The following is a 14,794-nucleotide window of genomic DNA, read 5'->3' as shown; positions in this document are numbered from 1 at the left end:
GCTAAGGCATATCACCTCTTATGATCTATCACTTTCACCATCTCACTGTCGCAATGCGCGGGTACTTGCTCTCGTGTGTGTATATATATATATATAGTGAAAAGTTATTTTGAGAATTTTTTTTTTGCAAGAACCTTTGAGAACTTTTCAAATCAAGCCAAACCGATGATTATTCTTTATATGAAAATTGTTTTTTGATTGTTTTCTGAATAACTTATGTGTAATTTTGAAGTTTATAATTGTGTGAAAGCATGAATTATCATCCGTTATACAATAATGTGGAGATTTGGATTCTTAATTACATGTGGACGAATATTGCTACGATTACATGTGATCGACTTGCATACATGTGATCATAGCAATATTTGTGCACATGTGATCAAGAATCCAAATCTCCACATAATTGTATAACGGATGATAATCCATGCTCCACACAATTATAAACTTTAAAATTACACATAAGTTATTCAGAAAACAATCAAAAAACAATTTTCATGTAAAGAACATAAATCGGTTGGGCTTGATTTGAAAAATTCTCAAAGATTCTCGCAAAAAAAAGTTTCTCAAAATAACTTTACCCTATATATATCTATATATATATATATATAGATAATAGAAAAAGAATATGATTTATAAATATTTACGTTTCATTAGTTATACTTTAACATATTTGAGAGTATATGTTATATATTTGTAAATTTTAATTTTATTATTTGTATCAGTTGTAATGGACTATTTTTGATATTATCATAAACTGCAAATAATAATGTAATTATCGGTTAATTTTAGTTTACATTCTCAGTTAATCCCGCACTATGTGCGAGTTTAACCTACTTTTTTTTATATAAAAAACGCAGTTGTTTTCATATATTTTTGTGTTCAACTTAGGGAAGCTTGAAAATCAGTTAAATGCAATAAGTGAAGTTGATGTTACAAAATTGATAAAAAAAGAAAAGTAATTTGTAAGTTATAAAATGATAGTTAAATATAACCCATGGACTAAATTTGTAAGTTTTCTCACATAGGTGAATCTAGTTTTCTTTTTTAAAAAAAAAAAAAAAACCTTTTTGGCCTGAGTAGAGAAGAGAAGAGGAGTGAGTCAGATAGTGATGGAACCAGAAGATGGTCTGACCGACGAAGAAAGGTTACTTCTTACTACGACCACTGTCGTCTGCAGCAATGATTCATCAGCTTCTCCGGCGACACGTGTCGTTATATTAAGCACTTTGGTGGCAGTTTGTGGATCTTATGTTTTCGGCTCTGCTGTAAGTTGTTTTATTTTAGTATTACTCCATTTTTATTCGAATTGGAATTTTGATACATAAATATTAATAAGAATTTTGAAGTATAAACAAAAATATAATTGGCCATGAGACCTTAGAAATATGTCTAGAAATATTGACACATATATGCAAATACTTCAAACTGATTTTTGACCGAAATATTGACCAAGACGGATTCCGCTCAACTTGCCTCAGTCAGACGGTCACTGATCTCGTGTCAAGTAATCGCCAATCAGTTGGCGTTGTAATCCATATATATGACATTAGTTGTGCTCGACCGATAATAATTATTTGAGTTGCAGCTTGATCCGAGTAATTAATAAATGAGCCGAGCAAATTAAAGTTCCTGCTAGTCCGCTCGGTTCGACTAGTTTACACATTTGATTTTTAAGATAGAAAATGTATATGTTATATTTGTATCAGAAATTAATGCTTCCAAGTTCATGCTTCTAAAAGGATTAGTGCTTGGAAATTCTCAAAAATAGCTAAATACACAAAAAAGACAGCCTAAAACTATCGCCACCAGTGCATTGCGCGGATAACATGCTAGTAATATCATATGGGGACCTATGTTTCATTTACTTATTGGATAAAAGAAATTTGTTTTTTTTTCTCTCATTTTTGAAGTTTCTAATAATTATCAGTAAGTTTTAGTTTACCAATGTGTGTTATTGTTATAAGAGGTTGATGACTTATGGCAAGATTAGGAAATTATGGAAGACCATATAACAGAAGTATATCTGCCTAGTCATCGCAAAGCGTGATTCCCCTGCAATCTTGGTTGATACTAAGTCACCTCATAAAGTCATAAGTAACTTGTGTGGTAGAAGAATACATATTGGAGATAGGCTATATAAGAAATTATTAGACTCTGTGTAACACCCCGAGCTAGGCTCGAAATGCACCGAAAAGTTATAGCGTAAGCATGGGATTATCGTAGAACATGAACTATATGAAATAATGGGGATTCGGTGAATCCAACATCAAATACAAGTACATAATACATAATGCAAAGAAAATACGTGCAAATGAATCCTGGATCCATGTAAGTCCAAGCCCAAACTCTAGCACAACATCAGTCAACCGACACATCTTGGATCCTCTTGAATACCTGAAAAGTGTACTAAACAAAGCCAACACTAGGTTGGTGAGTTCGCAGGAGCAAATGACAAGGATCTAATGCCAAAGCCATTGCCATTCACAATATGAACAAAGATAATGAGCATGGAACACACTTACAGTAAGTCCTTAAAAGGCACAAGTACTCAATTTAGGTTGGCTCGTAGCGCAACCTAGACCCACATGTATCCATTGCACAATTATACCATAGCTAGAACACACATAATGCACAAGAACACAGAATGTCGACATCAACAAATATCCATCAAGTTCTAAAATGTCAAACATGTTCATCAATGTCCCTCAATTGTTCTCATGTCATCCAATTGTCATCAAGTACGTAAAGCACCCGTTTATTGCACATGCACACATTGTCCCTCTATTGTCATCGATATTGTCATCAAGTACATAAGTACCCGTTTAATGTCATCAAGTACATAAGTACCCGTTTAATGTCATCAAGTACATAAGTACCCGTCTAATGTCATCAAGTACATAAGTACCCGTCTAATGTCATCAAGTACATAAGTACCCGTTTAATGTCATCAAGTACATAAGTATCTGTTTAATGTCATCATGTCCATCAACTCGACCATGCACAATGCACATACATTTCATACGACTTTACATTTAAGGAATCTTAGATGTTTGTATACAGGGTCACCCGCAGCCTTCCCGCCACATCTGCAACTTATTAAATGTATCATCGTCTCCCATGTATGTACAACTATCCTAATCATAAATAAATCAATCATACTCAAACAAATCCATAATCAATGTCCATCAATGACCCTCACATATGTACTCACATAATGAACTACGCAAGGTATTTAGAATACGCATAGTAAACAAGAACAAGTAATAATGATATCAATAAGTATCTAACAAGTTCTATAATGCCCAACATGTCTATCAATGTCCCTCAATTGCACTCAATTGCACGTAATGTACCTCATTGTACTCAATTGCACGTAATGTACCTCATTGTACTCAATTGCACGTAATGTACTTCATTGTACTCACTTGCACGTAATGTACTTCATTGTACTCAATTGTACCATGACCATCAATGTCCACCCAGAAACAAACACCATGTGTATATACTTCGTATGATACTACTTTTGAAAGGCCTTTGATGCTTATATATAGGGTCACCCGCAACCTTCCCACCACATCTCCAACCTTTCGAAGGTATTACCTTTATTCATATATACACACCTAACCTAATAATCAACTAAAAATGCACATACAATAATCATATAACAACCACGCATTTACACGTCAACAAATCCATCAATCAAACAATGTCATCACTCAGGACACTCAAACATATGCACAATCAAGTCATGTCATCATCAAGGAAATCAAATGTATGCACAATTGAACTATGTCATCAATCAAGGCAAACACATAATTGCACAAACAAACAAGTTAACACACAAAGGTTGTACACTTTTCAGCCCGAATCTCAAACGAGTAGGGAGCTACGAACTTACCTTGGCTTCCAAGCAAAACGACAAGTTTATATCGAGTTATAAATGTCCAACAATCGCCACGCGTCCACAACCTATCAATATATAACATACCGTCATCAAAGACAACTCAAAACCTAGAACAAGACACTTTGACCCGACGTTCTTAGAAATGTACAAGGTTTCAGACCAAAAGGACTATACCATGAGAAAGTAGACACTCTCACGATTCCAACGATAGGTCATATGACTCGATTGGACTTACGGATCAAAAGTTATGTACGTTTGAAGTTGACATAGAAAACGTTCGGCTGAATGGGTTTCACTGCGCCGCAGTCGGACCTAACCCGCCCCACTACGCCGCAGTCAGCCAAAGACACTTTCCCGTGACTTCCCACTGCGCCGCAGTGGGGTCTAACACCTCCCACTGCGCCGCAGTCATCCAAGAATGCACCCAGCGAGCAGCAGCAACAGATTTCGAGCCAAAACACCCCAAAACCTCATTTTTGACCCAATGATCGATCTAGGAAGGTTCAAGACATGTTTTGAAGCACCAATTAACATCATTTGACATAAACAAACATAACCCACTTCATAAATCCATTTCATTTCATCAATTTCATGTCAAAAATCATTTTTAACCTAAAATGAACCACCAAAACCCTAATTCGCATTTTGACCCAATTTGTGACCCGAATTTACTTGGAATCAACTAGAAAAAAGTTAATAAACATAAAATGATGAATATAGATGAGTTTAGCTTACCAAAATCTTCTCCTAGTTTCCACAGCCAAATTTGACCCGAAAAGGTTAGAAATCTTGCACTTTGAAGCCCAAATTTTTGATATGTTGCTAAGATGAGGTTGATGATGAAAACCCCCAACAAAATCTTGTTTAATCTTCCATTATGAGATAGAAATCTAGAGGGAGAGAGATATATAAGTTTGTGTGTGTGTTTTGTTCTTGCAAGAAGAAAGAAAGAAGAGATAAAGGAAGGAATAAATGGATGGGTGGAAAAATAAGGAAGTTATTTGGGTGATGGGTCATGGGTTTGACCCATGGAGGATCCATTTCATGTTTCTAACTAGATTTAATGTCGTCTAGTACCGTAAAGCCAATTAGATCTAAATGTCATCTCAAGGTTTAGGTTCGATTAGCACCAACAATGATATCGACTAGCACATAAGTCCTAAATTAAACGATAAATTGATCTATTTGGACACATTGCACTTACATGAACTCCAAATTGCACTTGAACTATATTGGCCAACTCAATAATTATTCAAATGGTACGAGTGGTCAAACGGTCAAAGTCACAGCTGTTACACTCTGCCATAAAAGAAAAAAAAGAGCGCGTAGCCCTTATTTTTGCGGATCAAAGAGCGACTTTATTCCCCATTCATCCAAAATAGTATTTTAGTATAAAGAGGCATTTGGGCCGACTACCATGACTACTGATGCATCTAGTGCAGTGACCTAGAAGCAAGCTACCTTGACCATCTTCGAAGTTCTAAATAATCTATTGACCAAAGGCTGTAAGGGCGGGCTGCTCTACATATAGACACATCACAGTGACCCCTGAAGTGATTTCATTTTAGTCGCGGGACAAAATCCGACAGCCAAATGCTGGCTCTGAATAATCAGCTAGCAAGAACCTCAGTTCTTCTATAACATAGCGGGGCAGGGTTGTGCGCGAGCCAAGTGAGGTAGGTTCCCAATATTACTTTTTCATTAGATTTTAGTTTGATAAGAATCAGTAGGATTTCACGAATGTTAAACCACTTGATAAGCAACATGTAATTTGGAGCTACTACTTTGATATGTTAAATTATATATTTATAGTAGACAATTCTGATGGTTCAGAGTAGATCTCCAAGCCTTACTCGTCTTTGGTGTTCTGTTCAAACTTGAACCTTGTTTAAGTAGACCATATAGGTATGAGATATAGAACTCACAATTGTTTTGTACTTGCTGTTAGGAGCAGCAGTCTTTTGGTAGATATTAATAGGTTAACTTTCTCACAAACTCTAGCGTTTTGGTGGAAATACAGGTTGGCTTTTCGTCTCCAGCTCAGACTGGAATCATGAACGACCTTGGTCTGTCATTGGAAGAGGTAATGACAGACATAAATGATATAGTATTATTCTGTGTAAATGAGACTTATGATTATGATTTTCCTTCCTTTGTGCATCTAAGTTGTGCATTTTCGTCTAAAATATTGCATATCAATTTCACATCACATCAAAGACATACAAGTTTGTATAGCATTAAGTTTCTCAAAGATGAGGTCTATATAGCACTGATGCAATTCATTATCTAATATCCTTGTGTACACTTGCATATCTTTTTGTATCTAATCTATCATTCAAGAGACTAACAGAAACTGCATTGAAATAGTGCCTCAACTGTTAAAAAATGAATATCGAAACATTTCATTGTAAACTTTCATGATAAGTTTTGGATTGTAATAAATTTGCTCGATCTTCTTCACACCTGTACTTGCAGTACTCCGTTTTTGGGTCAATAATGACGATTGGAGCAATGGTAGGTGCAATTATGAGTGGGAAAATAGCTGATCATTTTGGGCGGAGAATGGTAAATTCTTCTGTTGCTGTGACTACTACCACTCACCTCAATTCTCTAAGCCAAATCTTGCAAATGGCAGATTTCATTTTCTTGCCATGTAGTTCTCTTACTGTTTAATTTGATTTTAAATGCAGACTATGGGGTTATCTCAAATGTTTTGTCTTTTGGGTTGGCTGTCAATTTTTTATTCAGAGGTAACTATTCTCTGTGCTATTAATTTTCATTTTTATCACATTTATGTTTAATCACTCATGATAATTGCTCTTGGCAACCGCACTATAAGCATCAACTGTAGAATTTATATCTCATTTTGTTCGGATTTTGCATTTTGTTCTTTCAGTTTATATAATATTTCATTCTCTGGCCAGCATTTTTACCAAAGTAATAGTTAGAGTTTTTAGGAAAAAGTTTAGAAAAAGTACTTAGGTTATGTAACTAAACAGAAAGAATCTGAATTATGCAAATTTTATGCCTGAAGATACCAGAAGATACCGAGAATTCCTGCTTTAAGAATTCCTACGTTTGTTATCATTGATGAATTTTAAATGGTGGTAACAGGTTTCTTGGTTGCTCGATGCTGGAAGACTGTCGTTAGGATATGGAATTGGTGTTCTCTCCTATGTGGTAGTTGGTTGACATTTTTCATTCAGTTACATCAATTTCCTTTCTTTTTGCTTTCTAAGAAGGTTTCTGCTTTGAATAAGTGAACAGGTTCCAGTTTATATAGCAGAAATAACACCTCGAAACCTTCGTGGAGCATTTACCACTGCTAACCAGGTAAAAACCAAGCTGTTATACGTTGAAATCAAATGTCGACTAATGGCTGACTGCATAAGCCCCATTTACAGCTGATGATATGTATTGGAATGTCCGTGATGTGGCTTATTGGAATTGTTATTCCCTGGCGCACTCTAGCTCTTATTGGTAAATGTCTAGTGAAGTTTAATGGTTTATCCAAATCTAGAAGACATGTTAATTAGAACAACAGTTTCGTCCTTTCAGGTACCATTCCATGTTTACTACAGATATTAGGCCTGTTCTTCATTCCCGAGTCTCCTAGATGGCTGGTGAGTTGCAAATTTCTTATTCTTCATATTCACCTCCTGATTTACTGATTGCAGACTCTATAAATATGAGAGTTGCTTTCTGTATGATTCCAGTTAACAATGAAAGAAAATTAAGCCAAAATATATCTTCATAATTAGTTTGTTGCAGGCAAAAATTGGTCAGTGGGAAGGCTGTGAGTCTGCTCTACAGCGACTCAGGGGAGAGAATGCAAACACATCCAAAGAATCAGTTGAAATCAGAGTAATGACTTTAGAATGTGATTGTAATGATAACTGAAGCTTTCCTTAAGCTATTATTACTTCATGAATTTTGATTAAAGGGTGATGTTTATTCCATGCTATAGGATTATACAAAATCACTTCATCAGCTGTCTGAAACTAGAGTTCTTGATTTGATCCAATTAAAATATGCCAAATCTCTCACTGTGAGTCTTCCCATTTGTGATATCCTGCAGCATCTCAATTTTTCATGGCCTCGACTCACATAGTGATAAATGTGCTCCAGGTTGGAGTTGGACTTATGATATTGCAACAATTTGGAGGTGTGAACGCCATTGCATTTTATGCTAATTCAATCTTTATATCTTCAGGTAAACATACCACTTTTGGGTAGTTTATACTATGTTGGACCATTTAAAGGTTCTATTTCATTTGTCTCAGTTCTATAGTGTGAGAATACATAGATGTGATTGTTGGCTATAAACTTTTAATTATATGATATGAGAAGAACTCAAGAAAGGAAGACAGGCCATAAATGTGAAATAGAATTAAGTTTTGTAGAGAATGAGACCTTGGATGTTTTAGAATTTTTGTTTTCTGAATTTGATCAGCATGTTTTTAGGTTTGAAGATACAAGTTTGGATAAAAAATTGTCGATGAAACTTTGCTGTTTATGTGCAGGATTTTCAAGTCGAATTGGAACAATAGCATTGGTTGTGGTTCAGGTTATTCTTGTTGCTAAGTAGGTCTACCTTTGTTTTCTGAAACTTTGTATGATCGTTTAGTGGTGTTATGCAGGTTCCACTTACCTTAATAGGTGTACTTTTGATGGACGTGTCAGGTAGACGAGCACTATTAATGGTACAGTATACATCATGTTTTTATGAATTATTTATGGTACTCTCAGATGTTTAAAGTTTTATTTTTCTTGTAGCCTTTAAAGCATTTAGTATTGGCCAGAAAAAGTAAAAGTAGAATGTTGTACTTGTTATTTTGCCATAAGTTTTCTGAACTATTTGATTTATATCGTTGTTTCTCCAAGTGTAAATCTTTCAAGGAAAGTCCTAGTGTAAGCATTGTATCTTAAAAGGCATCATTAACCCTTGCATGAACTAGATATGAAGAGTGCATTTAGGAATGCAGTTTTTGAGGGGGTGTATCTGCAATTTTGTGGAATAGGAGCAGTCACCTAAGGTGTCTTATCTACGGCTTTACCTCGATGGTTTGAAATACCTACTTGGCTACTTCTGATTTCTGAATAGTCCTTTTCTTTTTCTCGAGCCCTTGGAACCGTTGCGATGATTTGGAGTGCATAGAACAACTTTGTATTTTTCAGAAAAAGATAAGGAAACAGATAATACTAGTGTATTTGATGATATTGTTGTTACCATGTTGAAACAAAGGAATTGTAATTGTCAAGTCTTCCTTTCTTGAAGACTAATTCTGAAGAGCTTAGGAATCTGAAGTATTTTCTAGGTTTTGAAGTTACGATGAGGACATGTCCTTTAGGAGTGGAGCTACTTCACCAGTGGTCTATAACTTCGAAAATTTAGAATATGTGAAGAAGTATAGGATATCAGTCGAGATTTAAATTATCTCATATTCACAAGGTCAAATATTGATTTCTCTCCAAGTGGCAAGTGTTATCAGCTACTTCATGTCAGCTCCCGGACTAGTAATTGCAATGCTTAAATTCACATACTGAGATACCTTAGGAGGGCGTTGGGAGTCCAGTAAATTATTGTCTGTAGTTAATAATCAGAATTATAGCAAATAGTGGTGTCATCAGAGCTTTGGCACACATTGTCGTATATTTAGAAGAAAGCCATGTTTGATGTCCTCATTGTAGGCGATGTACTACAAAGTATTGTTTCAGTTGGGTGGATATGGCGTGTCATAGAAATGCAAGAAGCTGGATGTCGTCTCACTTTGGAGCGCCCAAGAGGAACAGTATGCAATGGTTCAAACTTCAAAGTTCAAATTGCTCGCGAACTAACCCGGACGGTGTCTGACACAAATTTGGAAGACTTGCGTTAAGTAGGTAACAGATGTATTGTTAAAACGAGACATCCTTTCATATCTTCAAAAATCATATTGTGCATTAGTGTTATCCTAATGAAAAGGTAGTAGGAACTTCTCGTAAAGCCCAAACTGTCGAGCCAGTGTATGCTCATTTCCTCATTGTGACGATTGATTTGGACATATGATACCATAACCGCTATGAGCAACTACCTTAAACCCTATCCTATCATATCTGCCATTCTTGATTAGGCTTTAATACGTGTTTTCATTGATCTCGACACATGTCCTACATATCTGGTCTCTAAGTGGAATGTTCCTATGTAACTGATCTTTGTCTATTGCATAGTTCTTTACAAGTGTAAAATGTTGACCCTCATGTAAATCCAGAGAAAAAACAAGACTAACGTCCTAACCTTCCCTGCTGTATTTTTTTTAATGTCAGAAAGCTCAGTAAGCCTTTGCTTAAATTTTTCTTTAATAGAGTTGATTCAGACAACCCAAACTTAAAATTGTGTATTTCTATAGATTTCTGCCGCTGGAACGTGCTTAGGTTGTTTCCTCACAGGGATGTCATTCTTGCTACAGGTTTGTTTAATGTGCAAATTGCATTTATGAATACTATAGTCTGGTCATACTTCTGTTTTGGAGAATCTAGTGTTTTTTTTATTTCCTTACAAAAATAGAAAGACAGTATTTTTCTCATTCCAAAAAAGGATTCAGCTTTTGATAAAACGGATTAAACTTTCATAAAATTTATTTATGGGTATCTACTATCTAACCGGATTACCTGCCAAATTTATGGCATGGCAGCTGACGTAGCGGTATCTGCATTTGCTGACCTTCTATGTTGATATGGTGTTGAGATGCACATAAAAACTGCTTAAGCTACAAATACCCTAAATGAAAGGTTTTCTATAGTTTGACTGGTTTTTTGGAGTGAAAAATACAATTTTCTCCTAAATAGAAGTATGATCAAGCTCCTAAATAGAAGTATGATCAAGGTAACTAGCCATATAACTTTTAATGTACCCTGTTTATTTATGTTAACTTTTATCCCACTTAAAAGTCTTATTTAACCGCTGACAAATAATGAGAAACTCATATTTTGCCACTGCAGGGCCTTCAAGAGTATAAGGTTATAAGCCCCATATTGGCACTTGTCGGGGTGATGGTAATCCAATTGTACATTGATCAACTTGTCATCTTCATTTTCTTTCTGATACTAAAAGATTTTGAGAAACCATTTATAGTTTGGCTTTCAACTTCTGTTACAAAAGCATGAGTCATGAATCATGTCCATCTTTCTGAAGATTTAGATTGCTTTTCCCATGAAACGTAGCTTCCACATGCCATTTTCTTACAGATGAACCAAAACTTATAAATTCAAAGTCTGATACATGCCCAACTATGGATCAACAAAGGTCACACCAACCCATTAATTTACATTGCCCAACATTTAATATGTTTATCAAATATTGTAGAGACCTATCTTTAGTATCATCTTGGCATGTTTCAGGACTGTTATAGGCCAATGTTGGTCTTAAAATGGGAGGGTATGAACAGTCCTCCTGGACCTGGCGCAAACTCAGTGAGTAGCTTTTGCAAGGACTCACAGGGGTCCATTTTTTGCATAATAGTAATTCCTTCTAGGTCTAGTCCAATGGTCCTCTTATGATCTCCTAGTTTAATAATATTAAACAACATCTCATTATATTTATTATTTATTTATTTTCTAATTTACAGAAGTGTAAATAATGAGATCCATTCTAAGCAGGTATTTAAGGGATCTTTTTCATTAGGCATGGGAGGGATTCCATGGGTGATTATGTCTGAGGTATGCCTTCATTGAATATAATACATGTTATATTTCTGATTATTGTAATCATAGACTCAAAGATACATGTCGATGGTTGTTGATATGGTTTGATAGTTTTTGCCTTCAGATCTTTCCTATGAATATCAAGAGTTCAGCTGGCAGCCTCGTGACAGTTGTTAACTGGTTCGGTTCTTGCCTAGTTACGTATTTTTTCAATATCCTGATGAAGTACAGCACCGCAGGTGCTCTCTCTCTCTCTCTCTCTCACACACACACACACACACACATTTGCACTAAACTTTTCACAATGTATGTGCTGAACAAAAGTATTTTCTGAAACTTGTAACATCACTCATTTTCCACACTTGTCAAGTGCATAAAAGATGTTTGCTGGCCATAAATAATCTTGTCCTATTAATTTTATGTGTTTGATTATTGAAACTCATTCCGAATAGGTTTGCTCATTACGCCGTGATGGTAACTGATTCAAAATCATTATCCGATATTGGTAATAGTAAAAAATTACCTTGGGGGGTTGCCTATATAAATTGGAGCCGATGTTTTAATATATATATATATTCTCTATTTCTCTCTAGAGAGCCATTGAGACACTCTCCGGCTTCTCTCTAGATCTGAGATTGAGAGTCTTGCTTCTCTTTCGGCTTTGATCCGACTAGCCGTTGAGACTATTTTTTCAAGGGTAATACCCTAGGCCGGAGGTCCTTAGGAAGCAGCCTCTCTACCATTGGGTAGGGGTAAGGCTGTCTACGTCACACCTCCCTCAAACCCCGGCACTTGCCGGGATTGAGTACCGTTGTTGTTGTTGTTGTTGTTGTTCTAGTGTGAAAAAAGAAATACTTTTTGAGTCTATAGTTTCCTGGTAAAGAGTGAAATTCGGTGAGGGGTTATAGATAATTGACTGCTGACACTGAGCTTCTCCATTCTTGTAATCCCACATTCGTAGTGATATTTGTGGTAGTGGATTATATTCGTGTTTGTATGTTGATTTCGTGTTTGTGGTGATCGACCCTGACAAACTGATATCAGAATTGAGGTTCGGGAGGGAGAGAGGAAATTGCACACTCGTGGGAAGTGAATACATGAAAAAAACAAGAAAGTTTGTTTTTTAGGTTTTTTTCCCTTTCTGCACAACAGTAGTAAAAGTGATAGATCTTGTTTTTTAGTCGTCGTGAAACTTGAGCTGTAGGTTAAAGACATTGATCTATGTTCTAACCGTTCAGAATTTGAATTAGAGGTTTCTATAGAGAGATATTGTTTTTAGAAGTTGGCTGCAGAAATCAAGTCGGTTTTTGCGCAGCTATGAGATACCGAGCATCATGGGTTCGTTAGATCATTGTGATTTTAGTTTCTTCTCAATGACATTTACTACCAACTTTATACTTAAGTATGCACGACAACGTTCTTGAAATACTTCATGGGGCATCTCCAATCACTTGTAACATGACAACTCAACACCCAAACCAGCTTATAATAGAAAGTCCATCAGAGCTCCAATAAGAAAAATCCAAGAAAACAGGAAGCTTCAAAATCCACGAACCACGTGCCACTAAAAGTACCACTGTGGTGTTTTGGAGATTGCTACCTTGAGCTGCCTTCTGTAACTTCACTAGCACACCTACATTAGGTTCAGGTAGATTGCCTTGAAGTGCCTAGCGTGTAGGTATGCTTTTTTAAACCAAGGTATCAAGTTAATTAGGGTAGCACTTATGTCATTTCTTATGTTTTTTGCTCTCCTAACTTGCCTTGATCATCCTACATTAAGATTTGTTACCATAATAATATAATAAGATAGCAGGGGTTGAAAGCTATGTTTGTACTCTATAATGCAGGAGATGCATGTCTATTTAGTTGAGTGTAATAGAGAAAAGTTCATCCCACTTTTGATGATTTTTTGTTTAGTTGAAAACTTTTACTCATGTTGTAGAGAGTTACTTTTTAAATGACTCAGTTCTTTTCCACTAAAGCATTACATCAATGTATGATTTAGGGTGAGGATCCTTTCAAGTTAAAATCCATCAAATTGTACCATATCCTACCATTGAACAGATTTTTTTACTGTTAAGTGCACGTTGATTTGCTTACAGACTTACGGACACATATTTCTTTGTCAGGGACATTTTTCTTGTTTTCAAGCATATCCGGCTTAACTATTTTGTTCGTTGCAAAGTTAGTACCAGAGACTAAGGGTCGGACACTAGAAGAAATACAAGCGTCCATGAACCCAATTAAAGAGAATTGATGTAGTTTTCTTTGTCTTACAAGGAAAGTCTACAGTTTGTATTTTGATGCGTCCTCACATTAAGACCAGAGCATAATACATTTCTTGTGTTATACTCAAATTGTCGCGGAACTAGAGATGCAATGTGGCATTTGCTTTATCTAGATATCAAAGAAATTCAAATTGGAAATACACACATTGTTTCTACCTAGCGGTTGATTAACCAATCATCTGATAACGACTTAATGAGTATGTAGCAGGTGGAAAACTTCTATGTTCAACTTGAAAGCCAATTTAACCAAACTCGAATCTAATTATGGTTGCACCTTTCATCATCATATAAATTTATCTTCTCTCCCAAACGAACAAAGAGATTAGGGACTTCAATCCCTAATATAACTAATTAAGTTTCTCTTAGCATGATATTTGCAAGCTTATGAATACTAAACTCACGAAATTTTTGCCCATGTTTCAACTGAATTCCCAGGAATCATTTTCTATAAACATACACATTTATGATAATGCAAGGCATAGTAGTCAAATATAATTTTAATTTATGATATACTCGTATTAAACTTATTGAGATTGTATTGGAATTTGGAAGTAAAATGAGTTCATTATGCTGGAACAATTTGGTGATTATAGTCAATATAATTTTAATTTATAATATAGGAAAATGCTAAAAGAAGCCCTTGTGGCTTCACTTAACGTGCATAAAAAGATAGTACATTTCTATATTAAATGTCGGCCCCTTGAATTTTATGTTAAGTGTACAATTAATTAATGCACCTTAATAAAAGCCCTTAGGGCTTTGTTTAGTAAAACCCTATAATATATTAAATTTATTGAGGTTTTATTGGAAGCAAAATGAGTTCAGTATGCTAGAGCAATTTGATGACTATAGTCAATACGAGTATAATTTTAATTTATAATATATTAAATTTATTGAGGTTTTATTGGAAGTAAAATGA

At 35.4% G+C, this 14,794-nt stretch overlaps 1 protein-coding gene across 8 annotated transcripts; it reads left to right on the top strand.

Annotated features, from left to right (window-relative positions):
- Nucleotides 1-1,037: 1,037 nt before the first annotated feature.
- On the top strand, nucleotides 1,038-14,015 carry LOC122579834 (sugar transporter ERD6-like 5). Of its 8 annotated transcripts, none has more exons than XR_006320705.1 (18): nucleotides 1,038-1,265; nucleotides 5,925-5,987; nucleotides 6,380-6,469; nucleotides 6,595-6,654; nucleotides 7,019-7,084; nucleotides 7,172-7,237; nucleotides 7,309-7,384; nucleotides 7,463-7,527; nucleotides 7,676-7,768; nucleotides 7,872-7,952; nucleotides 8,033-8,117; nucleotides 8,428-8,471; nucleotides 8,545-8,607; nucleotides 10,294-10,353; nucleotides 10,886-10,939; nucleotides 11,543-11,602; nucleotides 11,699-11,826; nucleotides 13,717-13,803. XR_006320705.1 is itself a non-coding variant. In XM_043752076.1 (18 exons), exons 1-18 carry the CDS (start codon nucleotides 1,110-1,112, stop codon nucleotides 13,787-13,789), a joined length of 1,311 nt encoding a protein of 436 aa, XP_043608011.1. In that variant the 5' UTR covers nucleotides 1,038-1,109; the 3' UTR covers nucleotides 13,790-14,015. The 8 variants fall into 8 exon arrangements, 7 of the variants coding, with proteins under 7 accessions (XP_043608011.1, XP_043608012.1, XP_043608013.1 ...); XM_043752076.1 differs by having other exon boundaries at nucleotides 11,712-11,767; nucleotides 13,717-14,015; XM_043752077.1 differs by having other exon boundaries at nucleotides 11,699-11,767; nucleotides 13,717-13,804.
- The last annotated feature ends 779 nt before the right edge of the window (nucleotides 14,016-14,794 follow it).

Source organism: Erigeron canadensis, chromosome 8 (assembly GCF_010389155.1).
Source record: "Erigeron canadensis isolate Cc75 chromosome 8, C_canadensis_v1, whole genome shotgun sequence".
NCBI classification, from domain to species: domain Eukaryota; kingdom Viridiplantae; phylum Streptophyta; class Magnoliopsida; order Asterales; family Asteraceae; genus Erigeron; species Erigeron canadensis.
This window is presented reverse-complemented; position numbering and strand designations above follow the sequence as displayed.

What these genes read in the sequence shown, in the direction of transcription:
- LOC122579834 (XM_043752075.1), top strand. Translation starts at nt 1,110, where the DNA reads ATGGAACCAGAAGATGGTCTGACCGACGAAGAAAGGTTACTTCTTACT. An exon ending in CTTATGTTTTCGGCTCTGCT is followed by an intron (nt 1,266 to 5,924) that starts GTAAGTTGTTTT and finishes GTGGAAATACAG; the next exon opens with GTTGGCTTTTCGTCTCCAGC. An exon ending in TTCAATCTTTATATCTTCAG is followed by an intron (nt 8,118 to 8,427) that starts GTAAACATACCA and finishes GTTTATGTGCAG; the next exon opens with GATTTTCAAGTCGAATTGGA.